The sequence below is a fragment of the Calliphora vicina genome, chromosome 4 (assembly GCF_958450345.1).
Source record: "Calliphora vicina chromosome 4, idCalVici1.1, whole genome shotgun sequence".
NCBI classification, from domain to species: Eukaryota; Metazoa; Arthropoda; class Insecta; order Diptera; family Calliphoridae; genus Calliphora; species Calliphora vicina.
Genome location: NC_088783.1, coordinates 114678919 through 114705251, shown reverse-complemented (window position 1 = coordinate 114705251; position 26333 = coordinate 114678919). Strand labels below are relative to the sequence as shown.

The following is a 26333-nucleotide window of genomic DNA, read 5'->3' as shown; positions in this document are numbered from 1 at the left end:
ATAAGCGGAAACCTTTCATAAGCGGACAAATTTGTCATTTCCTGATGAGAGATTTTTACGATTTTTATACCATTTTTAGTTTAATTACAAATTAAAAGAAATTTTACCTTAAAAATAACATTATTTTATATAATTACCCATTTTTTTGTTGAATTTTCTCTAAATTATTTAATTTTTAAGAGTTTCATACTATTTTTATTTTAAATTCAAATTCAAACGGTTTTACTACTACCAAATGCAACCCTGCAAGTACAACCCATCAACAGCTGACATTTGTTATGCCATGAGTAACAACCCTGTGTTAATGTCAATCAAATTATTTTGTTTACATTTTTCCTACAACAAAGCAAATCATTTGTGGTTTAATAAAAAATTTAACAATTTCCGTGTGATTTCTTACAAAATTAATTAAAACAACATGGGTCGCGCTGAAGTGGGTACTCCCAAATACCTGGCCAATAAAATGAAGGCCAAAGGTTTGCAAAAATTACGCTGGTACTGTCAAATGTGTGAAAAACAGTGCCGTGATGAAAACGGCTTCAAGTGTCACACCACGAGTGAAAGCCATCAAAGGCAATTGTTGCTATTTGCCGATTGTCCGGGTAAATTTTTGCACAATTTCTCTCAGGAATTTTCCGATGGCTATATGGAATTGTTGCGGCGACGTTTCGGCACCAAACGGGTAAATGCCAATAAGATTTATCAGGAGTATATAGCAGACAAGGATCATGTGCACATGAATTCCACGCGCTGGCTAACTCTGTCGGACTATGTTAAGTGGCTGGGGCGCACGGGCCAGGCCATAGCTGATGAAACGGAAAAGGGTTGGTTTGTCACCTACATAGATCGCAGTCCGGAGGCTATGGAGCGCCAGTCGAAGGCCGAGAAAAAGGAAAAAATGGAAAAAGACGATGAGGAGCGTATGATGGAGTTCATAGAAAAACAAATAGAGAAAACTAAAAGCAAAGATGGTGAGGAGAACAATGAAAAAGACAAGTATACGGAATTAAAAAGAGACGAAGATCAACCTTTGAAATTGGATATAAGATTGGAGAAGAAATTCAAGCCGGAATCTATATTGGGTACCTCAGCTTTGCTGAAAAAACGAATAAAAGAAGAGCAAAAAGGTGATTCCGATAATGAGGAAGATGATGAGGGTTTTAAGAAACCTAAAGCCATAAAAATGGAAACAAAACGTAAAGACAAGGAAGCAAATACTGCAACCTCAGCCTTGGATGATATTATTAAAATGGAAGAACAGAAAAAGGAAAGAACAAATCGTAAAGATTATTGGCTGCATGAGGGTATAGTGGTGAAATTCATTAGCAAGTCTTTGGGTGATAAATACTATAAACAAAAGGCGGTAGTACAGGAAGTTATAGACAAATATAGAGCCAAAGTTAAGTTTCTAGAAACGGGGGATAAAGTTAAAGTGGATCAGGTAAGTTTAACAAATTAACAAACAAAAACAGCTAATTTTGATTTTGTTTTCTTTTGCAGGCCCATTTGGAAACTGTTATACCGGCCTTGGACAAACTTGTGTTGGTGGTTAATGGTGCCTATCGTGGCAGTGAGGCTGTTTTAAAGAAATTGGATGAGAAAAACTATTGTGTTACGGTGGAAATTTCTAGAGGACCTCTTAAGGGCCGCCTTTTGGACAAAGTTCAATATGAAGATATTTCAAAAATTTATTAAATAAGATTTTTTTATGTAGTTTTAAATATGAGAAAAGTAAATAAAATAATTTAAAATATAAAATTTAAGAAAAACTTATGATTTTCATTAAAAATATTTGAAAAAGAGTTTTGAATATCATCATTTTTAGCAAATTATTTTTTTTTAACAAAATTTTTTAAATATTTTCTATATAATTTGCGATATTTTCTATAAATCAGATAAATTATGCCTAAAGGTTTTAATTTGAAGCTAGATTTCAAAAGAAATTTTCAAATTTATGCTAAATTTACAGGATTTTAGGCAAACTCTTCAACCAAACATTAATTTTACTTAAAATATTTTTAGATTTCGTTAAATTTTTTTACAAAATTGTTAGATTTTTATGAAAAACTTAAAAGATATGAGATTTTCATTAAAAATATTTGAAATAAAGTTTTGAATTTCTAGATTTTTAGCTAAAATTTAAAGATTATGGTAAATTTTTCAAATATTTTCGCTAGAATTTGAGAGATTTTCTATAAAGGTAATAAATAGCTTTAAAAATGTTCGATTTGCAGATAGATTTCTAAAGAAATTTTAAAATTTATACAAAATATAGAGTTATTGGATGATTTTAATTAAAATTTCAACCAGTCACAGAATTTTAACAAACATTTTTAACTGAACACTGATTTTATTTATACATTTGTTACATGGAGATAAATTTTTCACAAAATTTTTAGATTTTTATGAAAAACTTAGAGTTAGCATTGGAATTCGTGTATAAGTGAAAGGATTTGACAAGTTTTTTTGTACAAAAATTGTTATATAGTTAATTTTTTTTATACAAATTGGAATCAGGATTGGTTTAACCTAACAATTCTTTTTATTATTTTATAAATCTAAAAGATATTAGATATTATAGTAGAATAACATTAAAAAATTGACTTACCTTTAAAAAATACACCCATTATCTTCTTATTACAAAGCCTTTTCAAGTTCGAAGGAAATTAAGGGCAGAAATGCCCCTGCTTCTGTTAAAAGTTTTTAATTAGGTAATATTTTTATCCCTGAATTCTTTAATAACGTAACACAATTATAAAAATCAATATTTAAAAACACAAAACACAAATTAATTATGCACAAAGTATTAATTATTACAAGGAATTATTATTTTTTTTTTTTTTGAGAAATGACATGGAAAACGAAACAGGTCTTTTAGAAAACACCCCAAATTGTAAATTTACTTTAAAGTTATTCAAGCTATTAAATCTTTTAACCGTTTATGTGTTTTAAAGGGGTTTAGTTAATTTATTAATAAAAAATCTTATTAGTTTATGAAAAAAATTTAAATTTTTATGCAGTATTCCTTTAAAGAACTGGCTCTATAGATAACACTTTTAAAAGAGTCTCAAATATGGAATATTTTATGGTTTCTTTAGAAATTTTATAAACTTTAAGCTCCATCTACAGATTTATATTAAATTTTATTAAATATTTCTTGTAGTTTTTGCTTTAATTAAATTTTTTATAGAAGAGCCTGTTAGAAAACGGCATACTTTTAAAACACTATTTCAATTGTATTTAATATTGTATAGTTCGTGTAATATTTAGAAATTTATTAATATTTAAGCTTTGTGTTTAAATTATGTTTAGTTTTTAATAACATTTACACAAAATTATTACGTTAATTTACTTTTTTTGCTATATAACCGAACACAAATTGTCACTTGTAAAATCATTTTTATTTCTTATTTTAAAATCTTCTAGCATTATATATTTTATGGTTAAATTAGAAATTTTATAAACTTTAGCAGCTATCAACAGATTTATATTCAATTTTATTAATTATTTCTTGTAATTTTTGGTTTAATTAAATTTTGTTATAGAAGAGTCTGCCAACAACCGGAACACTTGTAAAGCTTTATGCAAATTGCATTTTTTTATTATATAGTTGTTGTGATATTTAGCAATTTATTTATATTTAAGCTATAAGTTAAGAATTTGTTTAGTTTTTAATAACATTTACACAAAATTATCACCTTAATCAAGTTTTTTCGCAAAACCACAACCCGAAATTGTCACTTGTAAAATAATTTTTATTTAACAAGAATCTTTACTATATTTAACTTTAACACTAAAGTTTATGAAGTCTTTCTTTATTCACTAGATATATTTAATAGCTTTCTTCCGAAATAATAACGATTTTTTTAATTTTTATGCAAATTTTCTGCAGAACTCAATTTCTGCTTGATCACTTTACAAAAACAAAACACACACACACTAACACTCAAGTAAAGGAATGCATAGTAAACAAACAAGGAATATGGCGAAATTAACAGTTATTTTGCAATTGTTTACCTTTTTGCAGTAATGACAATCAAGCGATTTTTTTGGATAGAATTAATTGAATTAGTTGCTAATTTAATAAATTTTTATAAATTTAATTAATTAAATTGATGTTATTAAGGAACAAAATAATTACATTGGTTTTCAAAGAAAATTTGAATTAAAATTTATGATTTTTAAAAATTCATAGTTTAGAAATTGTTAAAATTATAATTCTTTTAGACCATAAACTATTTCAAAGCTGTAATATTAATAATAAATTAATTATATTTATTTTAAATTGTAGTAAAAGTATTTTTTAATAACAATATTTGTATTTTTTCCTTAAAAATAATGCAAATTGAAATTCTATAGCTGTCCTAGCAAGCAAAACAAATTATTTATGACGTATTAAAAAATGTGATTTCTTAATGAATTTTTAATTATATTTCCAATGACTCAGAAATGTTATTGTTTACAAAATCTATTTACTATATGCATTTGTAACACATGCATAATTAATCAAAACAAATAGTCCGGCCCCCTTTTCCATTCCATATATTAAAAGTTGCTGGCAAACAACCTTTAGCTCTCATTTGTACTATAATTAATGAATTACTATATTTCATGCGTAATTTTTACATTGAATAAATATAAATGTAAATTATTTTTCCGCTGATAAGTTTCTTACGATGAAGGCAAATGAGTTTCTTCCCTAAATAGAAAAAAAAACAATAATATTTTCATGCATTTGTAAACAAATGATTCCTAAGATTTTTTTCATTAATAACAGAATATTCTCTTTAATTGCTTACGTCAAAAATGAGTCAATTTATCACCTGATTTGGTTTTATTGTTTTTTTAAACATTGCAAATATTTTTATTGGAAATTTTTCCCCCAAAATAAGTGTGCAGTTTTCATTATCAGGCTATAAACAATTAATTGTAATGGGTTTTTTAAATGTAGTTAATAAATTAGAACTATATTTTCCATTTTATTACAAGCAATCTTGGTTTTTTCAAGTGGTAGTTAAAGCTTTATAAAGTAATAGATTATAGCGCTATTATCTATTTTTGAAATGGCTAATTTAGATAGTGCTGTAATCAAAATGTTGTAAATCGTTTTAATTAAAATGTTTGGGTCTGGGAATATTCTAGTTTAATCTTAATTGCAGTCAAAATAACAGCCAAATTATCCAATGATCATCTGTTTCTCTTTTGTCATTAAAAATGCTCAATCAGTAACACAATTTTCCATTAAATTTTTTGTTATTTATGAGAAAAATAAAAATTAATCATAAAATTTTTATACAAAATTCTAAGAAAGATGTTTCTCACCTAAATAATAAAAATAACATACGATGGACTACGTCAATAAATTTTTGTTAAAGCTAAATACATATGTATATATAACATATTATGCATTTAAATATGACCTTTTGAAAAATTTAGAAGAATCAGTATGTCTGGAAAATATTTAAATTCTGATAACATTTATTATTAGCCAGACTCCTCACTAGGAGATAGCAAATTTGTTTAAACCCCAAAGTACATGTGGTATAATAATAAATATAATAATAAAAATGAACAAAGTCCAAAGAATATATATATATACATATATATTAAATACGTAAAACTACGTGTTACTATTTAGCAACCAACAAATTTTCTTTTAAATTGTCTAAGGTCTTAATATTAAATAACCCCCTAGCTTTATTTTGAAATAAATCACTCGTAAAATGTTTTAAGTTTGAATAAATACTTGTTTTTATTACTTTCTATTATTTATATGTATGTATAATAATAATATTAAAACTATGTATAATAAAATTCTATTTATAACAACTATTTAATAAAGAATGTTTTTTTTTTACTTTTAATATAATATGTATGTTAAAAATCTCTTTTTAAAAAATGTCTACTTAAACTAATCTACAATATGTTTTGAGTACATAATTTGAAATTTTAATAAATTCGTTGTTTTCCTAACATTTAATTAAAATCAATGATGATTACATATTTAAGAATGTTTAATAAGTATTTTTTGTTTTGTTTTGTTTTAAATTAAATTAAGGCTTATCAGTTAAATACTAGAACTAATACACTCTCATTGTCATTGCTATTTGATAAATTTATATTTTTGTAATTTAATGTAACAAAAAAAAACTATTTATAGTATTTGTTTACCCAATATTAAATTACAATATTTGTTATATGATTAATTGTTAACCTAAGGTTTTCTTTGTAAAACAAAAATAAAACATTGTTAACACCAGCATATTGTTGATTTTGATTAGCTTCAGAGACAACTGAAATGATAAAAAAAAAACAAAATATCGTTAGTAACATAGAAATAATATAATATGTATAGTTAAAACTAAATAAATAACAAAAAAATCATTATTATTTTGAAAACCCAGTTAAATGGCTAAATTAGCTAATGTCATTACTTAATTTCAAGGAAAATCCTTTTATTAAAGTGCGGCTACCTATTTCCGACATATTGCTAAAAATACCGTTACTTTTTTTGTTTACATTTATTAACCCTCATTTTATTGATATGTGGCAACCTTTTAACTAGCTTATGTCCGTCATATTGGTAAAATTACCGTTACTTGTTTGTTTACATTTATTACCGATGTTGCCACATTAGCGATTTTAGTCGCAAACTGCCTTTAAAGTAAATTTCGAGAAGATCTTTATTTATTTCTCTTAAAAAAGTGATATCTTCTTATAAAAATCAATAAAAATTAGGTAAATTTGCTCTATTAGGAGAATAGAAATAATTATTTGCATATCAAGCAATTTTCACTGCCTAAAGCACACTTTTGTTCTAAGTTTCAATTTATTATTAGAACCAAGCTTTTCAAAAAAATTTGTTAAGAATATCAAATTCATTTCCACGACAATTATAGGGAACGCAATGCGCCGAGTTCACTTTTACTATTAATTTTTTCCTTTAAATCGCTTAATTCCTGTAACAAACTCTATAAGTAAAGATGCTGTGTGACTAACTTGTAACGGAACTTCTCTCAAATCGCTCTATTCCTGTTAAAATATCTCTTAATATCTATATTTCCCTACTACTCTCTCAAATGTGAAGTTCAAAATCTAGTTTATATTAAATTTTTTTTTAATTTTTTATTAACATTAAGCTTTTTTAAGAATTTAGAAAGATTACACCAAATTTCTCTAACAAATTCTAAAATTACTTTTGATTTTTCTTGAAAATTCTTGCTTTTCCTTTAAAAATGTGCTTATCTATTAGCAAAGATCCATAGTAACTAAATCGCTTAATTTCAACTAAAAAAAAGCTCATCATGTGCAACTCTATTAGCAAAGATCCTGTTTAACTAACTTGGCAGCACTTTCTATCTCCATGTAACGGTACTTCTCTCTCTCTCAATTTCAAATAATGACGAAAATGTTAAATAATCATGCCATATTATTTTTATCTAGCTTTTATATTTATAAACAAAACAATTGTTATAATATATTGTATTTAATTAATTACTCACCTTAATAAGAATTTACACATTGGCCTTAATTAGAGGCAAACGTCATTTAATGCAATTTAGACGACAAATAGCTGCAGCATATTTAATAGACAAATGTAAATGTAAACAATACCCTACTACAGGTAAAGGGCGATTGTTTGCTTGTTGATAGGAGCAAATATTCTCTATTTTAACATGTAAGGGGGTACGTGTTTAAGTACATTTTGGATTCAGGAAACTTATTTATTTAAAATTAATTATTATTAAAAAGAGGTATAAGAGAATGAGGTTACAAGGTGCTTGAGAGTTTTTTTGAGACACTTCATGGAAGCGCTTTTTTATTATATTTCTTTCTTTCTTACTTTCCTTCTTTTCCTTTTTATACGTTTAATACTTTTTATTGTTCCTTAAATAAGCTTTTTGTTTAATGTGCTCTTTGAGACAAGTACCATCACTGCCACGCTGCTGGCACACAACTTCTTTGGTCAATACGAAGCATTGGGTCTGTACCAAATTGAAAAACAGTTTGCCTATGGTATTGGCATCTTCATCGCTGGCCATTTTTAGGCAGGTGCGAAAACGGCGATCACAATTACAGTGCGACAAGGTATAGGGACGATAGTTGAACAAATCGAAGCGATTACTCATGGCGGGTATATAGAGTTTGCAGTGATCATGAGTGCGGCAGCATTTATCAGCCATGGAGGCACCACCCAAATGATTATAGGTGCCATTGGCGGTATTGCCACGACCACACCAGCGTGTATTGGGGGCTATTAAAAAATCGGACAATTGGCGCTTTTGTCTAGAATGCGGTAGGGTAGCATAAGATTCGTCATTGTCATCAGCATTATTTGCCAGCAATACGTCATTATTATGTGCATGATGTTGTTGTTGTTGTTCTGCTAAACCAGTTGGTTGTGCCTCCAAATTCTCATAGACATTATTCGTGCGATTTTTTGCTTTAACCACGACGTCATCATCGATATCGTATGATTTTTGTTGCATTGGTATGGGTTGTAGTTGGTGTGCATTTGTTTTTGCCTGCTGTGCATTAAATAAACTCTGTTGGCCATCATAATTATGTTCATCATTATCATCATTGTCTTCATTATTATTCAATTTAAGCAGGTATTGATGGCCACTTTGCTGTAAATCCCTGTGTAATGGTTTGTTTTCAGCATTAATTTCATGTTTTTCCGACACATAATCCTTAACATTTATAATAGTTTCTTCTGGAACATATTTGCTGCCAGCAAGTGTTACGAAAATTGTAACGAAAATTATTAAATTTAAAAATTTCTTCATTTTGAATTTGGTTTTTTTTTCTAACACTCTTTTTGAAAAGTTCTTTTAGTTTTTTGTTTAAACAAATTCAAATGTTTGTCCGTTATTATAAATTTTTTATTGTTCTTGTATGTTTTTAATTGCTTTATTAGCACCACTTAAGTGTTCGTTTATGAACAAGAAATAAAAAACACTCAAACACACTTCCTCCACTTGATATATATATTTTTTTTTTGTTAAACAGATAGAAAATCTGTTCTATATGCTGCGTGTAGTAGTTCTCACGTTCACAAGCAATTATGGACTGTCCCTGGTTATCATTCGATTGTTCATTTTATATATACGACGACAATGATGAGTATTGGCCCACTACACAACACTACTTGGCTACTTGAAATGTTTGCTAATTTTGTGGTGAGATTGTATTGTTTTTGTTGTTCTTGCTGTTCGATTTATTGTTATTTTTTGTTTTTTTCTCTCTCGCTTCCTCTCTTCTGTCAATTAGTTTGTTATTTTTTTCGTTTTGTTTTTATCAAATGAAAGAAAAAATGCCGGTGTGTGAGCGCGAGAGTAGCCAGATAAAGGGGAAATGTAATTTTGAGTTATTTTGTAATGATGTAAATGGATATTTTGCACCTTCTAGATGATTTTTTCTTTCATTTAACAAAAAAAAAAACAAATAGCAAGATACCGAACCAAAAATAAAAGCATATCTTAAAAGTCTCGCAAAATTATTAATCCAATAATTGAAATCTTAATAGACCGGACATGGCTAGATCGTCTTTAAGTTTCATAAGCATCCAAAGTATATATATACATATGAGTTATGGGTCTGCAACCGATATTCTATGTGTTGTGGTAAGAAAATAAAAACTAATATTTTCTTTAAAGAAATTATATCCGAATTGTGAAAAGAAATTTTTTCTTAAAACCTAGTAAAATAGTAAAGCTGAAAGCTTGAAAAAGTTGACCTGATAATAAGCTATATTTAAAGAAATTACATGAATAAAATTTCGCAATACATAATCTCTAACAAAATCCCTTCATTTAATTGTGGCAACCTTTAAACAAACCATTTCCTACATCTTGCAAGAGGTACCGTTATATTATTGTTTACATCTATTACCAGTGTTGTCCCAATAGCGATTATGGTTTAAGCACGAAAACTTATATAAAAAAGTTTTAATTTATCAAAAATTCAATGAAAATTATTGTTTTTCAAAAAAACAAGCATTTTCATTGAATTGTGTTTAAACACAACCGTTCACATATTAAGTTATTGTGGTTTTATATAAAGTATATGTTTGTCATTTCATTTGTAATTTCCACATTATTCATTTGCGACCCACAAAGTACTGGATCGTTATAGATATAGCAATGTCTGTCTGTTCGTATTCGGAAATCAATTTTTATTGATTTCAATACATAAAAGCCTTCGTGGTCAATTAATTTACATACATGAAAGATACATCAATCTATTTTTTCTATCATTTATTTTTTAACAAAATTTTTTTTTCATCAACATTTTTTTATGAAAATATTTTTCAAACACTGTCAAATTATCAATATTGAAATATTTTTCACATTTTATGAGGAAGTGATAATTTTTTGAATGACAATTACCTAAAAATCATTCATTTGCTGTTACGGACCTGTTTGTTTCTCTTGCCAAGTTTACCCTTCTAGCTCTGCGGCGTCACCTCAGGGGAAGTTCTCAACCCTTTATTTGGCCCAGGTTGCAACAAGAAAAAATTTTATAAATGAACATACATACAAAACAAAAACTTACACGCAGCAATGCCATTAATAGAGAGATAGATATTAATCTCTAATCGCCCAATTCCCAACCATGACTGTGACATATCCACCATTACCTTTTACTCACAGTCCCAAAATCCCGCCATTCGTCGCCCTTTTCTGTTTCAACAATCCCCAAACAATTAATTTTACTCCGACATTATTATTTTTTTGTTATTATCTAATTTCAATATTCATTTTATTATAAACACCAATTCCTAAATAACTTAAACTAATAACATATATTGTATTGCTTATTTTGTCGTTTTCGATAATTAATAGATTTTTCTTTTTTTATTATTTTTTTTTGTTATTTTTAAACCTATCAAAAAAAAATATATATATATACTATTAATTTTAATTTCCTTTTTTCAGAACTCAAATTATCATATATATATCCGCACTACCGGATGTTCGCTTCTATACAAAAAAACTACCTACGCCTGAAAGAGCTCTCTAAGTACGCACTAATCTTATATACTTTTAATATTTCCTTTTATATGTTTACTTATAAATTCCGCCTAATTTGAGTACCTAATGACGTTATATATATATATTTTTCTTTAACTTATTTTTTTTTCTAACACAAAACAAACAAAATCACAGGACACTCTCGATGGACACAAATTTTTCTCACAATATCACCACTTAAATTTAACTTAAAATTAATAATACTTTATAAATAAATAAATAAATAAATAAAACTAAATATTATAAAATAGATCTAATTGACTTCTTTCTTTAATTTTTTTTATAGCTTTTTTGATTATTTAAATTATTATTTATTTGCTTTAATATTTCAGTACCTTGAGATTCACCAAGCAGCTTGATCTTTCTATTGTTATTGTAGATGTTTGACTTTCCTTTTTCATCTGGCTTTCAAAACTATTTTTAGATTTTTCCTAGGGATCCCCTTTGCCTTATCTTCCGGCAGTTACTTCGGATTCAAGATCCTATACAAAAATCTATGATTTTCCCCAGGCTATTTTCTCGGTAGTCCTGGGCACAGATTTTTCCCTCTGTCGCTTATTTTTGGCCACCTCCAAGAAAAACAACTAATACCCACAAACACCTTAATATTTGTATTATATTAAAACTTTTGAATATTCATGAACAAATTATCACATTTAATATATAATTTGTACAGTATTTATTAATATTTTTAATTCTCTTGAAATCTCTATTTGTTTCTGTTTTTGTATTATTTGTTCATGAATATACAAACAATCACACATTCTTAAACAAACAAAACTTACTTTTGAATATTTCGTATTTCGTATGACTATCCTTAACAAGGATTTGTTTAAGGATTGTTCTTTCTGCATTCACTAATTTAACTTTGAGTTTAAATCTTATATTTTTTGATTTTTTTTTTTATTAATGCTATTAAATTGTAAATAGATCACTTTGGCACTTCTCAACTATTAATCGCTATCTCTCAGTATTTTTCCCTTTTATACCCTTTTCAATCTTATGTACTGTCAAGATTTTTGCCGGTTAAATTTTGCCGCTAATTTTATATGTATATTTCTCAAAAGTTCTTATTATGTATTAATTTCCCCGCGTAATACTTTGTTTCTATTTTATTTATCGTATGGTATTTGACTTTAAATTACCTTCCCGCTTAATCTTATAAATATCAATATTTAATTCAAAAACTATAACATAAACTACCTACAATTTACGCGGTTAATTCCTTGGACACAACATAAAAACTCCGCCAAATAAAATATATTTATTATTTGGTGATCGTTACCAGTTTTTTTTTTATTCCATATCCTTGAAGTACCAGGCTGTCAGCAAAAATAGCTGCATATATCCTTTCATTCATTATTTTGTTAAATTTTGAATTTAATATTTTTACGTTTAGCCGTTATGAATGAAAAATACAACCCTGCTACTTTACACATTGTATTACTATCTCACCACTACGAGTACTATGCCTATTGAACACAGCTCGAACATACACATATCTATCAACAGCTGATATAATCACATTTTGATAGAAGTTGGTAAGCTACATACAATAATTACTAATATTTCATTCTTTTTGTTTTCTTTCAGGAATATTTCTACAACATATGGACATGGTAACTATGTATTGTTCCATTACTTCTTTGAATCTTTTATTAATATCTATTTTTCTATATTTTCAGATAAAACAACATTTAAACTCAACAAAAGACCACACAAAATATACAAACAAATGAAATATGAAATCCACTATGAAGAGGTCTGGAGTAGTGGCTCCTAACTTATAGTGGCCCTTCATTAAATCCACTAGGAAGAGGTCTGGAGTGGTGGCTCCTAACTAATAGTGGCCCTTCCTGTTTAATACAAAAATTATGGGAAAAAAAAATATAAGGCACTTAGGATTTCAGCCTTTTCCCAATGCCAAGTCGTCAACCTCCCCACGCAAAATTTTTTTTAGTCAGGTGGGGGGTTTGGGGCGTTTTAGCTTACATTGACAGGGACGTATACTATTTCAAAACGGCCGCAACAAAACTCCGATCCCTAAGACAACGTTGCAGGGGGCGGTGTGCGGGTTTGTAACTTGTTACGTTCCAACGTGGGGAACTCCCACACCCTGATTACATCTCAAGCCGGGCATACTGAAGAAAACTGCTAATCATGATCTAGTACCAGGTTAGTTTAATTATACGTTAAACAAAAGTAGTTATACGAACATATACAATTGAATTTGACATATATGTATTTTTTTTTTTTTTCTATAAAAATAAAATTGCTACATAGCAAATTTAAGTGCATCATTCGGTATAACTTTTACTGGAGCATTATTTATTATGGAAATTATATTTGTTTTTAAACAAAATGTATGAAATTGTCAATCTATTTAGTGTCATATAGTCTTAGTCATATTGCGATATAGTTTTAAAAGTCATCAATATTAGGACGAAAACAAACATATAATGTATAAATTGATAAAATAATTAAAAAGTTTTCTAACCTAATATTGCACTTATAAATTAATACTATCACAGATGACTTAAAACTATTATTGCACTAAAACTTACAAAAATCAAATATTATTTTTTTCAAAGAAACTTATACACTCTATTTTTTTCAGAACGCATTCTCTACGAAAGATTGGTTGGATTGTTTTTGTCTCAGTTTCCGGGAAATCAAATTACGGGAAGTATTTTAAAAGTTATAGAATATAATAACTTTACTTTGTTAATTCTTTATATTTTTTTTTTCAGATGTAGATATAGTGGTTTCATCAGTTTCTATCATTGGTCATAAAAGCAACTACTACAATTTTTGAAAGTTACACTTTTCACATATCGCAATAGACTTTTATTCTGGTAAGTAAAAAAAAGAATTGATTCATATGCATGTATATTGTATCACAAGTTTTATGGTATGTGTTTAGAATAAAGAAAATTAAAACTATAGATATTATCACACAAAAAAAAACTATATTTGCTAACTTAATCCTAATATCAGTTTCCCCATTCAAATTTTAATGTCTTTCGAATGATATGTCCCTATTGGCTTACCCTGCAGTGTTTCGAGCTCATACATATTATTACCTATGGGTTTAACCACTCTACACTTCACAAATTTTTTACAAAATTTGGAATTAATATTTTTACTGAAATTACTCAATATATTATTCCTGCGGAAAACTTCCTGCCCAGGTATGAATTTAGCAATACGTGCGCCTCTATTATATCTTTCCGCACATCTTTTTTGTGCTTTTTGCATATTTTGTTTTATTGTTTCTCGGATCATTTCCATTTTGTCGTTTCGATTAATCTCTGAAATTTCATGGTCGCTTAACGATTGCAATTTCCTACCTAGTTTGTAGTCTGCTCCGCTGGTATACATATGGTAACCAAAAAGAGCAAAAAATGGAGTTACCCCGGTAGCTGTATGAACTGATGTTCTCAACGCACATTCGATTTCAGACAAATACAGATCCCAATCTCGATGATCTTGGTTTAAATACGCTCTAATAGCGGATAATACTGACTGGTTCACTCGCTCGCTGGCATTACTCTGAGGTGAATACACAGCAGTTTTCATGTGCTGTATTTTATAAGTTTTAAGTAAATTTTCAAAACTTTTGGCCACAAATTGACTGCCATTATCACTATGAATCACCTCAGGTACTCCGAACTTGTGAAATATCTCATGTATAAGAAAATTAATCACATTGTTTGTTGTGGCTTCCTTCATAGCCTTAAGGAACATAAATTTTGAAAAATGGTCCACTACGATAAAAATATAGCAGTTACCCTTTTTAGACCGAGGATATTTGCCCATGAAGTCAATATATAGCTTCTGAAACGGCCTTTCAGTAACTACTGGCTTTCCTATTTCTGGTCTTAGATTTATGTTACAGGGCTTTGTCTCTTTACAAATCTGACAATTCGTTACAAAATTTCTAACTTGCGTTGCCATTTTTGGCCAATAAAAACTACGTCTTAATCTCTCAAGGGTTTTCGCAACGCCTCCGTGAGATGCCGTTACAGAAGAGTGAGCGTCCTCGATAAGTGCATGCGTGATCATAGCTGGGATCCACAATTTCCAAGGCGACTCTTCCCCAAATTGATTAAAACCTGTCTTTTTGTATATTAACCCATTTTCAATCTTTAAATCTGGCAATTTTTCTATATTCTCTTGAATTTCTGTAACTAAATCTAAATATTCATTACTAGTGAATTCGTTTGTTTCAAAACCTAATAATTCAGTCATGTTGATCTCATCCACATTTGGCAATCTGGACAACATGTCTGCAACAATATTTTCAGAGCCTTTCCTGTGTTCAATTTCGAAATCAAACGCTTGTAGTTTTAGTGACCATCTAGCTAGCCTTCCTGTCAGGTCTTTCAACGACATTAACCATTTCAGGCTAGCGTGGTCGGTTACAATGGTAAAAGGCATCATTTCGACATATTGCCTGAATTTTTGTACAGCCATTACCGCAGCATAACACTCTTTTTCTGTCACGCTGTAATTTCTCTGACAAGAATTAAGTTTTTGAGAATAGAATGCAATGGGATGCTCTTCGTTTTCTCCGCTGATTTGAAATAATACAGCCCCTATACCATATTCGCTAGCATCGCATTGAATATAAAATCTTTTAGAAAAATCTGCATGGCGAAGCACGGGAGCTGAGGTCAAAGCTTTTTTCAGATTTTCAAATGATTCTATAGCCTTTGGTGTCATTTCAAATTTTCTAGATTTTTTTAAAGTATCAGTTAGTGGAGCAGATATTACTGAAAAGTTTCTAATGAACCTTCGATACCACCCCGCAGTACCCAAAAAACTTCGTACTTCTCTCATTGTCTTAGGTATCTTGATTTCTCTTATTGCCTTAACTTTGTCGGGATCGGTTTTCAACATACCTCCACCCACAATGAATCCTAGATATTTTAACTGTTGAAAACAAAATTGAGATTTTTCCAAACCAATTGTCAAATTTGCTTTCCTGAGGCAATCGGCCACTTCCTCTAACAGTTTTAGATGCTTGTCGAAATCGTCTGAAATAATCAGTAGATCATCTAGATAAATAAATACGTTGCCCTTTAAAGTCTGTGGGATCACCTTGTCCATTAATCTACACAATCGTTGGGCCGCGTTGCAGAGACCAAAGGGCATCACCCGAAATTGATACAATGGTCTTCCTGCAACGGTGAAAGCTGTATAAGGTCTACTTTCTGGCTCCAGTTCAATCTGCCAGAATGCGAATTTCAAATCGACGCTACTAATGAAATACGTTTCATCGATCCTACTTAAAATGCCATCAATATTTTGTAATGGATACGCATCCTTAACGGTCAACTTATTTAATTTCCGTGCATCTAGACAAAATCTATTCTTATTTGGTTTCCGTACGATAGTGGTCCTGTTGCTCCAGGGACTGTCACTTAACTCAATTACATTTAGATCTAACATTTTATCTATTTCCTTATATGTGATCTCTTGAACAGCAGGTGAGATCGGATAATAGCGATCCTTTACTGGTTCAGCTTCATCTACTAATTTAATCACATGCCTTTCTAAACTTGTTTTACCTAATCCCTTTTCCTCAAAAGTATCAAATTTTCTTATTACCTCATTCAACCTATGTTTCTTTTCGCTGTCTAAATCATGTGGACACATCTTATAGTTATCCTTATCTTGGACAAAATCTTCAAATACCTTATCTAGAACTATTTCACTAACACCTATAATATCTGGAGCTAAACTAAACTTACGCCAAAAGTCTATTCCTAAATAAAGAGTTTGTTCCAAATCAGGACAAAGATACAAGAGTAGATTATTCTCTTGACCTTTATACTTAATGGATACGTTTACTTTGCCCAATATTCTATGGTGTTGACCACTGGCAGTCTTCACATTAGAGAATATTGGTATAATTTCTAAGTCTAACTCTTCTACAATTTCTCTACATCTCTTTCCTAATAAACTAACGGAGGCTCCACTATCTAATAAACCTGACATAACTTTTCCTTCAAAATCTACATCTACAAAAACTCTATTATCATTATTGGTATCTAATCTAGTTACAGAATCTACAAGCATTCTTCTCATTTCCTTTCTTTCCCTATGTTTTTTCCTAATTTTTAAAATCCTTTCAGATACAGTTTTTATTTGCTTTTCCGTGTTAAATAACTGAGCCCTAATATATTCATAATATTTCTTTCTAATGTCTAATGGTATTTTGTGTCTGTTATCTGGCATGTATTTAGCTATATTTCCTAAATTTGTGGAATCTAATTTATCATTGTTTTCTTTTCCAATTTCTAGTTTTCCTTCGGGGTGTTTTTGGAAGGACGCAGCTCCCCTGTCATCACCACGCCCCGTTTCTGGTTTCCCTGGCAATTTGGACAATTTGGTGTTATAACATTTGCTCTCCCGCACCGATAGCAAAATAATGTCCTTTCCATTGAGGGACACTCCCTAAACGTATGGCCTGATACGTGACAATTCCAGCATGTGAGTGCCGGATTTTGTTGATTCATATACATTGCGGATACTTCTCCTAAATCTGTGGACGAATTTTCCTCAACATCTCCATATTCAGCATGGTCAACATAAACTTCGTTCACTGGCCTAATTGATCTTGGAGGAGGCTGTATATTTCTGTTGTCCCTGCGGGGAAAATTTCGTTCGGCCTCATTACATTCTATTCGTAGTTGTTCCACAGACGACACAGCAATTGGATAAATAATTCGTCCTACGCTCTCTTTAACATTACGTTTTAGAATTTTTATCATGTCGAATTCTGGTATAGCTTGAGTAAGCCTGGCCCGAATTCGACTCATCGCATGAAAGAATTGATCAATGCTTTCGTTCACATTCTGTTTTCGTTCTACTAGATCACGCATCGTTTCAAAATTGGATCTAGTAGTCTGGTATTGACTGAGTAAAGCTTGTTTCAATCCCTGCCATTTGACTCCAAAATGGGTCTGCACAAACACCCAATACCAATCCTTGGCTGGACCTGATAATAGCAGATGGAAATCTCTTTCCAACTCTTCTATTGGTATTTCGTATTGAGCCTGAAGACACTCAATACGAAATATGAAATCTTCTACACTCATCCGTAAGTTATTACCATCAAAATTTAAACCCCACTTATCAATTCTTATCCACATTCTAGACGAGAAATCTCTTTGCATAGGTGGATTTGAAACTGCTGGTACGTTATTGGGATTATAATTACCAAATGGATAACCTGTGGGTGTTACATTTCTTCCAAAATTTGTACTAAATGGTAAGTTTTCATTATTATTTCCTAAAAAATTACCATTGACTTGATTTACTGTTTGTGGATTTTGATTTTGGTTACCGTTTTCACGGGAAACATATTGACTGTGTACTGTTCGAGCGGGTGGCGGTGGCACAGACATGACACTCATAGGTGTTCCATTTTGATTAGGACCTGACAAAACTTGTGTGTGATACTGACTAGATCCTGGCCTTGCATTTAATTCAACACTAGGTGGGTTGATTTGAGTTACCTCAATATTTCGGGGTTCACTAACGATTTGACTAGAAATTAACATTGCACCTTTTGGATTCTCTGTTATTGGACGATTATTATTATTTAAAGTATTTTGTGACAGTTCTTTTACTACTTTCATCAAATCTCCTATAGACTTTTTTACCTCTTCCATTTCCCCCTGTACCATAGAACGGATTTGCTGTTCCAAAGATTTTTGAACAGACAAAGCTTCATCCACTACTAAATCTCTAACTTCCGGTGTAATTTCTTCGCTCACGATACTACTATTAGCGGAAGTCATACGTGCATCGGTTCCATGTGGTACACTGTTAGAAGTGCTGGGTTTTGATACAATAGTCCTAGAAAGATCCGTGATTTGAGCTTCATTTAACCCTATGTTGTGTTCGGTCATTTTAAGATTCTTATTTTTAACTCGACGTTGTTTTGGCGATAAGGGAATTAAATTTCTACTGGTATCAAATTCGACCTTCCGTTTCCTGTTACTTAATTGAGTTCTAGTCTCTCTACTCATTACACTTCACAAAATTCACTATCTATTTTCAACCTTCACAAAAAAAACTGACTAATTTTTTTACTATATATAAAAAAAATCACTTGCTGGTAGAATTTGAATAAAGGTATAAAAATAATTAGGTAATAGAAAGTTGAATAATAAATAAAAATTTTGACTATGTTTTAAATAAGAATAAATAAATGAAAAATATATAAAAATAAATTAATAAATATATAAAATTAAACTAAATAAATAAATACATAAATAACGAAAAGTAAATAAACAAATCAATAAAAGTAAATAAATATATATAACTAAAAAAAAATGAAATTTATAAACATAAAAGAATAAAAATGAAATTATAAAAATAAGCTACTAAATAGACAAAATACAATACTAATATAAAATAAAAATATTGATTTTAAAATATTATTTAAACAAAAAAATGTACGATTTTATAACAAAGCAATTTTAGGGATTGTTGAACAGCGGCGGTACGACGGTATTTTTGTTTTGATTCTTTCATTGAAAGCTATTTTGGCATTCCTGCAAATCACACTAACTAAATTGAAATATCTAACATAAACATCTTTGTGCACTTACTTTCCAATCATATTGTCTATTGGCGAACAGATTAAAATGACTGCTGACACAACGGACCTTAAGCCTAAGCTCAAGCGGATGTCGCTTTTCATTTCCACTATTTAGCACACAAAGATTCGGACAGAATCTAACATTTTAAACGTAAACAAAAATCAGGTTCAGGTGAACAATTAGGATTACAAATTCTTTGATCCTAAGGACTTTCCATTCCCTGTTTGAATTGGTCATGTTTTTCTTTGCTACTAGTTATCATAATCATGTCGTACAACTGACCTTCTCGATCACTGATCAAAAAGCGGCTACGACTGTAATTATTCTATCACATTACAAAGTCAAACATGTTGATCTATTATGACACAAATCTAATATTTTATTGCCTAGTGCATAGGTCTTTTACACTAACTCAATTTCCTTAAAATTCCGATTGGGCGCCATTTCTGTTACGGACCTGTTTGTTTCTCTTGCCAAGTTTACCCTTCTAGCTCTGCGGCGTCACCTCAGGGGAAGTTCTCAACCCTTTATTTGGCCCAGGTTGCAACAAGAAAAAATTTTATAAATGAACATACATACAAAACAAAAACTTACACGCAGCAATGCCATTAATAGAGAGATAGATATTAATCTCTAATCGCCCAATTCCCAACCATGACTGTGACATATCCACCATTACCTTTTACTCACAGTCCCAAAATCCCGCCATTCGTCGCCCTTTTCTGTTTCAACAATCCCCAAACAATTAATTTTACTCCGACATTATTATTTTTTTGTTATTATCTAATTTCAATATTCATTTTATTATAAACACCAATTCCTAAATAACTTAAACTAATAACATATATTGTATTGCTTATTTTGTCGTTTTCGATAATTAATAGATTTTTCTTTTTTTATTATTTTTTTTTGTTATTTTTAAACCTATCAAAAAAAAATATATATATATACTATTAATTTTAATTTCCTTTTTTCAGAACTCAAATTATCATATATATATCCGCACTACCGGATGTTCGCTTCTATACAAAAAAACTACCTACGCCTGAAAGAGCTCTCTAAGTACGCACTAATCTTATATACTTTTAATATTTCCTTTTATATGTTTACTTATAAATTCCGCCTAATTTGAGTACCTAATGACGTTATATATATATATTTTTCTTTAACTTATTTTTTTTTCTAACACAAAACAAACAAAATCACAGGACACTCTCGATGGACACAAATTTTTCTCACAATATCACCACTTAAATTTAACTTAAAATTAATAATACTTTATAAATAAATAAATAAATAAATAAAACTAAATATTATAAAATAGATCTAATTGACTTCTTTCTTTAATTTTTTTTATAGCTTTTTTGATTATTTAAATTATTATTTATTTGCTTTAATATTTCAGTACCTTGAGATTCACCAAGCAGCTTGATCTTTCTATTGTTATTGTAGATGTTTGACTTTCCTTTTTCATCTGGCTTTCAAAACTATTTTTAGATTTTTCCTAGGGATCCCCTTTGCCTTATCTTCCGGCAGTTACTTCGGATTCAAGATCCTATACAAAAATCTATGATTTTCCCCAGGCTATTTTCTCGGTAGTCCTGGGCACAGATTTTTCCCTCTGTCGCTTATTTTTGGCCACCTCCAAGAAAAACAACTAATACCCACAAACACCTTAATATTTGTATTATATTAAAACTTTTGAATATTCATGAACAAATTATCACATTTAATATATAATTTGTACAGTATTTATTAATATTTTTAATTCTCTTGAAATCTCTATTTGTTTCTGTTTTTGTATTATTTGTTCATGAATATACAAACAATCACACATTCTTAAACAAACAAAACTTACTTTTGAATATTTCGTATTTCGTATGACTATCCTTAACAAGGATTTGTTTAAGGATTGTTCTTTCTGCATTCACTAATTTAACTTTGAGTTTAAATCTTATATTTTTTGATTTTTTTTTTTATTAATGCTATTAAATTGTAAATAGATCACTTTGGCACTTCTCAACTATTAATCGCTATCTCTCAGTATTTTTCCCTTTTATACCCTTTTCAATCTTATGTACTGTCAAGATTTTTGCCGGTTAAATTTTGCCGCTAATTTTATATGTATATTTCTCAAAAGTTCTTATTATGTATTAATTTCCCCGCGTAATACTTTGTTTCTATTTTATTTATCGTATGGTATTTGACTTTAAATTACCTTCCCGCTTAATCTTATAAATATCAATATTTAATTCAAAAACTATAACATAAACTACCTACAATTTACGCGGTTAATTCCTTGGACACAACATAAAAACTCCGCCAAATAAAATATATTTATTATTTGGTGATCGTTACCAGTTTTTTTTTTATTCCATATCCTTGAAGTACCAGGCTGTCAGCAAAAATAGCTGCATATATCCTTTCATTCATTATTTTGTTAAATTTTGAATTTAATATTTTTACGTTTAGCCGTTATGAATGAAAAATACAACCCTGCTACTTTACACATTGTATTACTATCTCACCACTACGAGTACTATGCCTATTGAACACAGCTCGAACATACACATATCTATCAACAGCTGATATAATCACATTTTGATAGAAGTTGGTAAGCTACATACAATAATTACTAATATTTCATTCTTTTTGTTTTCTTTCAGGAATATTTCTACAACATATGGACATGGTAACTATGTATTGTTCCATTACTTCTTTGAATCTTTTATTAATATCTATTTTTCTATATTTTCAGATAAAACAACATTTAAACTCAACAAAAGACCACACAAAATATACAAACAAATGAAATATGAAATCCACTATGAAGAGGTCTGGAGTAGTGGCTCCTAACTTATAGTGGCCCTTCATTAAATCCACTAGGAAGAGGTCTGGAGTGGTGGCTCCTAACTAATAGTGGCCCTTCCTGTTTAATACAAAAATTATGGGAAAAAAAAATATAAGGCACTTAGGATTTCAGCCTTTTCCCAATGCCAAGTCGTCAACCTCCCCACGCAAAATTTTTTTTAGTCAGGTGGGGGGTTTGGGGCGTTTTAGCTTACATTGACAGGGACGTATACTATTTCAAAACGGCCGCAACATTGCATTGAATTTTGTTAACAAAAGACCTGAAAAGCTTTTTTTAAGCCTTTTTAATTTATTATTCTTACACACCCTGTAAACTCATAGTTAACAGCTGTATTTGCTAACTAACAGTGACAACTTGTCACCCAAACATATGACACATCCTATAGCGTTAACTGTCAAATTTAATTACCAAAACAAAAGAAATCAATAATCATTTTTTTTTACAATTTGCAATACATTTTTCACTCTCAAGTGCACAAAAAAACAAAAGAAAAAAGTGTTTATTTTAGAATTTTTACAAGGTTTTTTACAAATTTTAAACCAGAAAATTAGTGTATACAAACTTTTATATTTACACAAACAATAAATAATAGAAAAATCATGCAAGATGGACGTCAAGCAGCTCAACAGTATCAAGAACAACTATTGCCCGAGCGATTGGCCGAAATGGAATTGACTCAAAGACCCCAGCCACCACAAAGACTTAATCTAAAGCATAACTTAGCAGTAAACAACAGAAGTGGTAGCACTGAGGAGACAGAGCCCGAAGCCAGGTATGAATGTGCCATTTGTATGAATTGGTTAAATGAACCTGTAATAACTTCCTGTGGTCATCGTTTTTGCAAATCATGTCTAAACTCCTGGCTGCGCAACAAAAGTCAATTGTGTCCCATGGATTATCAGAAACTGACAACCGATAAAGACGTATTTCCCGATAACTATACCCGCAGGGAAATCGAGCAGATCAAGTTAAAGTGTGAAAATAATAAATTAGGCTGCAATTTTATAGCTTCGCCCTTGGAAATGGAACGCCACAAGCAGGAGTGCCCCTATCGCTGTGATGAGGAGCCGAGCGAGGAAAAGTGCCCCTTTGCCAGTATCAAATGTGACTTTGTGGGCCGTCCCGAAACCAATGCCCTGGAAATGCATTTAAAGGAAGATATGCCACATCATTTGCAATTAATGTTAAGATCTTTGCAAAACACAGCCATTTCTAGCTGGAATCCGCAAAAGCCAGCCAAGGGACAAAATGGTGGGGCGGCCTTGCCTCCACCGCCACAATATGCCAATGGAGGCGGTGAAGAACAACTGATACAGGCCATGTATCAACGTATAGTGGTGTTGGAGCAAAGGGCCTGTGAACAAGATGTCAAAATAGAAAATCTAACTAAACAGCTGGCAAATGCGCGCCAGCAAGTAGATGCCCGTTACAGCAATGGCACTATAGTATGGGAAATTAAAAATGTCCACAACTTAATGGATTACCTGCGTTCAAACACCAACAATTTGGTGTACTCACGAGAATGCTACACCTCTCCCTATGGCTATAAATTCTGTGCTCGTCTCAATATACAACCCAAAAATCCCCATTTACTCAGTTTGCATGTTCATTTAATGCAATCCGAGAATGATGTACTACTGGAATGGCCATTTATAGGCCGTATAAAATTGTGCATGGTGCATCCAAGAGATATGGAGCTGTCGCAACATGATACCATTATGACAAAACCAGAGATTTTAGCTTTTCATCGACCCAAGGAGCGTATTAGTACCAGGGGTTTTGGTTTTGTGGAATATGCCAATATAGCGGATATTATTAAGAGGGGATTCTGTGAGGATGATCGTTTACTAATTAAGATACAAATAAATTTAGTTTAATCTATAGGCAGGAATTGAGAATTTTATTAAGATAATTAATGAATTATTGAGAATACTCCCCTAAAAAAAGAAATCTAAAGGATTTTTTTTTTACGACAAAATTTATAAGAAAATTCCAAAAATTAATGAAGAATTATAAGCATAAAAATATTGAAAAAAAAATGAGGTTAGAATCTAAAACATTTGTTAAACCTGCATCCTTCCAAATCCTTCAAAATAAGATTAAAAACATTCCTAGCAGTTTTAACTGCTTTTAAACAAATAAAACCTTTATAATAAACATAAAACAAATATTGGAGTCTTCCCAAATATAAATAAAAAGAGTAATAACCAACAAAATAATTAAATAAATATACAATATTATTGATATACACAATACTAAAGCAAGGTTTTAATTAATAACTAAGAAATATAATAACAACTGTTGTCTCTAGTAATTAAAACCTTGCGATTTAAATGTTTTTTCGAAAATATATATACTGTATTATCCTTTTAAATAAATAAACGATAATGCTGTGCCAAAAAAAAAACTCAATACAAAATAATATAGACTTAACAATGAGCCAAATTTACAGGAATTTATATTGAAACACTAATAAATGATACAAATATAAAACACATAACTCTTAAAATCTAACTTTTTAAATAATAAGCAAGCATTTAAACTTTGAACTTGAATTTTGAATATTAATGACATGACAAACAGCGTAAAAGGCACTATTTTCTATAAACTAAATAAATATTTTTAATACAAACAAAATACATACCACACACTCACTATAAACATTTTTATGCTAAATACTATAAAATATCACTTAAACCCCAAAAAATTAAATATTTAGAAACTATTTAAGGACATACATATAAAAAATATCTAAAAAGAGATTAAATAAGAAAAAAAGTCATTAGAATCTAAAAGATTGTCTCTATTTTTAAATACATACTCTCTAAACATACTCGTAAAAGCCAATAATATTTTCCCCTCCTATTTTGTTTATAATTGAGTTTGCTTAATTGTTTTCTAATATGTATTTGAAATTGTTAAACTTTATAAATATTTCTTTTCGATTAAACTAAATAATCAGCAATTACTGTAATGACGTCCATTTTGTATTAAATTTAAAAAAAAAATTATTTTATGTTTAATAAATATTGTCAAAATTAATTAATAAGTAAAACTTTATATCAATATTTTACTTAATTATTACTATCAAAATCATTACATTTGTAAATGCAGTAAATTTGTGCATTTTTGAGGCAGTAAAATGCGAAATTGTCAGCCAATTGCATTAAAAACCGTTAATCGTAAAACAGTGATACCAAATTTGCTAAACTCTATTTTGACATAGAGCATAGTGGCATCACCAGCAACCATTTGATTAAAAAAACCGTTACACATAAAACAGTGATGCCAACTAAGCTTACAGTGATGCTATATTACTGTATTTACAAAAGCTTTAAAAATAATAGACGAGTAAAAAATTAATAACAAAAACTAAAATTAATTGGTTTTTAATACTTAAGTCCAACTACAAACATAATTTTAGAGACTAATAGAGATTTTATGTCTATAAAATAATTTTAGTTCTTTGTCATGCAATTAATTTTACTTCCAAGTATTTTTTTTTTTTTACCCCCTGTCTATACTTGACAAATATTTATCATAACAATTAATAACGTTTGTTGTCAAGACAAAGTTGTCTATGCAAAAGCACTAACAATTTTGTCATAACGAAGCAATAATACTAAAAAATGGATACTATACCTGATACATTTTTATCTTGACAACCATTTTGACGTTTATCACGATAAAAAATTGTCAGGTATAGACAGGGGGTTAGGAAAATTATAAAATCTAATTTTGTTTTATTCCTTATATATTAAAGTAAAATTCTGAAAATTGTTTTAATAAGGTTTTATTTTTTACTCT

General features: G+C 29.7%; 3 protein-coding genes across 3 annotated transcripts; 2 read left to right on the top strand and 1 right to left on the bottom strand.

Annotated features, from left to right (window-relative positions):
* Positions 1-351: 351 nt before the first annotated feature.
* Positions 352-1756, top strand: kin17 (kin17 DNA and RNA binding protein). Its single transcript, XM_065509448.1, has 2 exons — positions 352-1441; positions 1501-1756. Exons 1-2 carry the CDS (start codon positions 419-421, stop codon positions 1693-1695), a joined length of 1218 nt encoding a protein of 405 aa, XP_065365520.1. The 5' UTR covers positions 352-418; the 3' UTR covers positions 1696-1756.
* A 3970-nt stretch (positions 1757-5726) lies between these two features.
* Positions 5727-9096, bottom strand: GIIIspla2 (Phospholipase A2 group III). Its single transcript, XM_065509170.1, has 2 exons — positions 7503-9096; positions 5727-6293 (listed from the first exon to the last, which is right to left on the bottom strand). Exon 1 carries the CDS (start codon positions 8787-8789, stop codon positions 7869-7871), a length of 921 nt encoding a protein of 306 aa, XP_065365242.1. The 5' UTR covers positions 8790-9096; the 3' UTR covers positions 5727-6293; positions 7503-7868.
* Positions 9097-22843: 13747 nt separating this feature from the next.
* Traf6 (TNF-receptor-associated factor 6) lies at positions 22844-24490 on the top strand. The gene is made up of 2 exons (XM_065508624.1): positions 22844-23298; positions 23404-24490. The coding sequence occupies exons 1-2, from the start codon at positions 23126-23128 to the stop codon at positions 24401-24403; spliced, it is 1173 nt and encodes a 390-aa protein (XP_065364696.1). The 5' UTR covers positions 22844-23125; the 3' UTR covers positions 24404-24490.
* The last annotated feature ends 1843 nt before the right edge of the window (positions 24491-26333 follow it).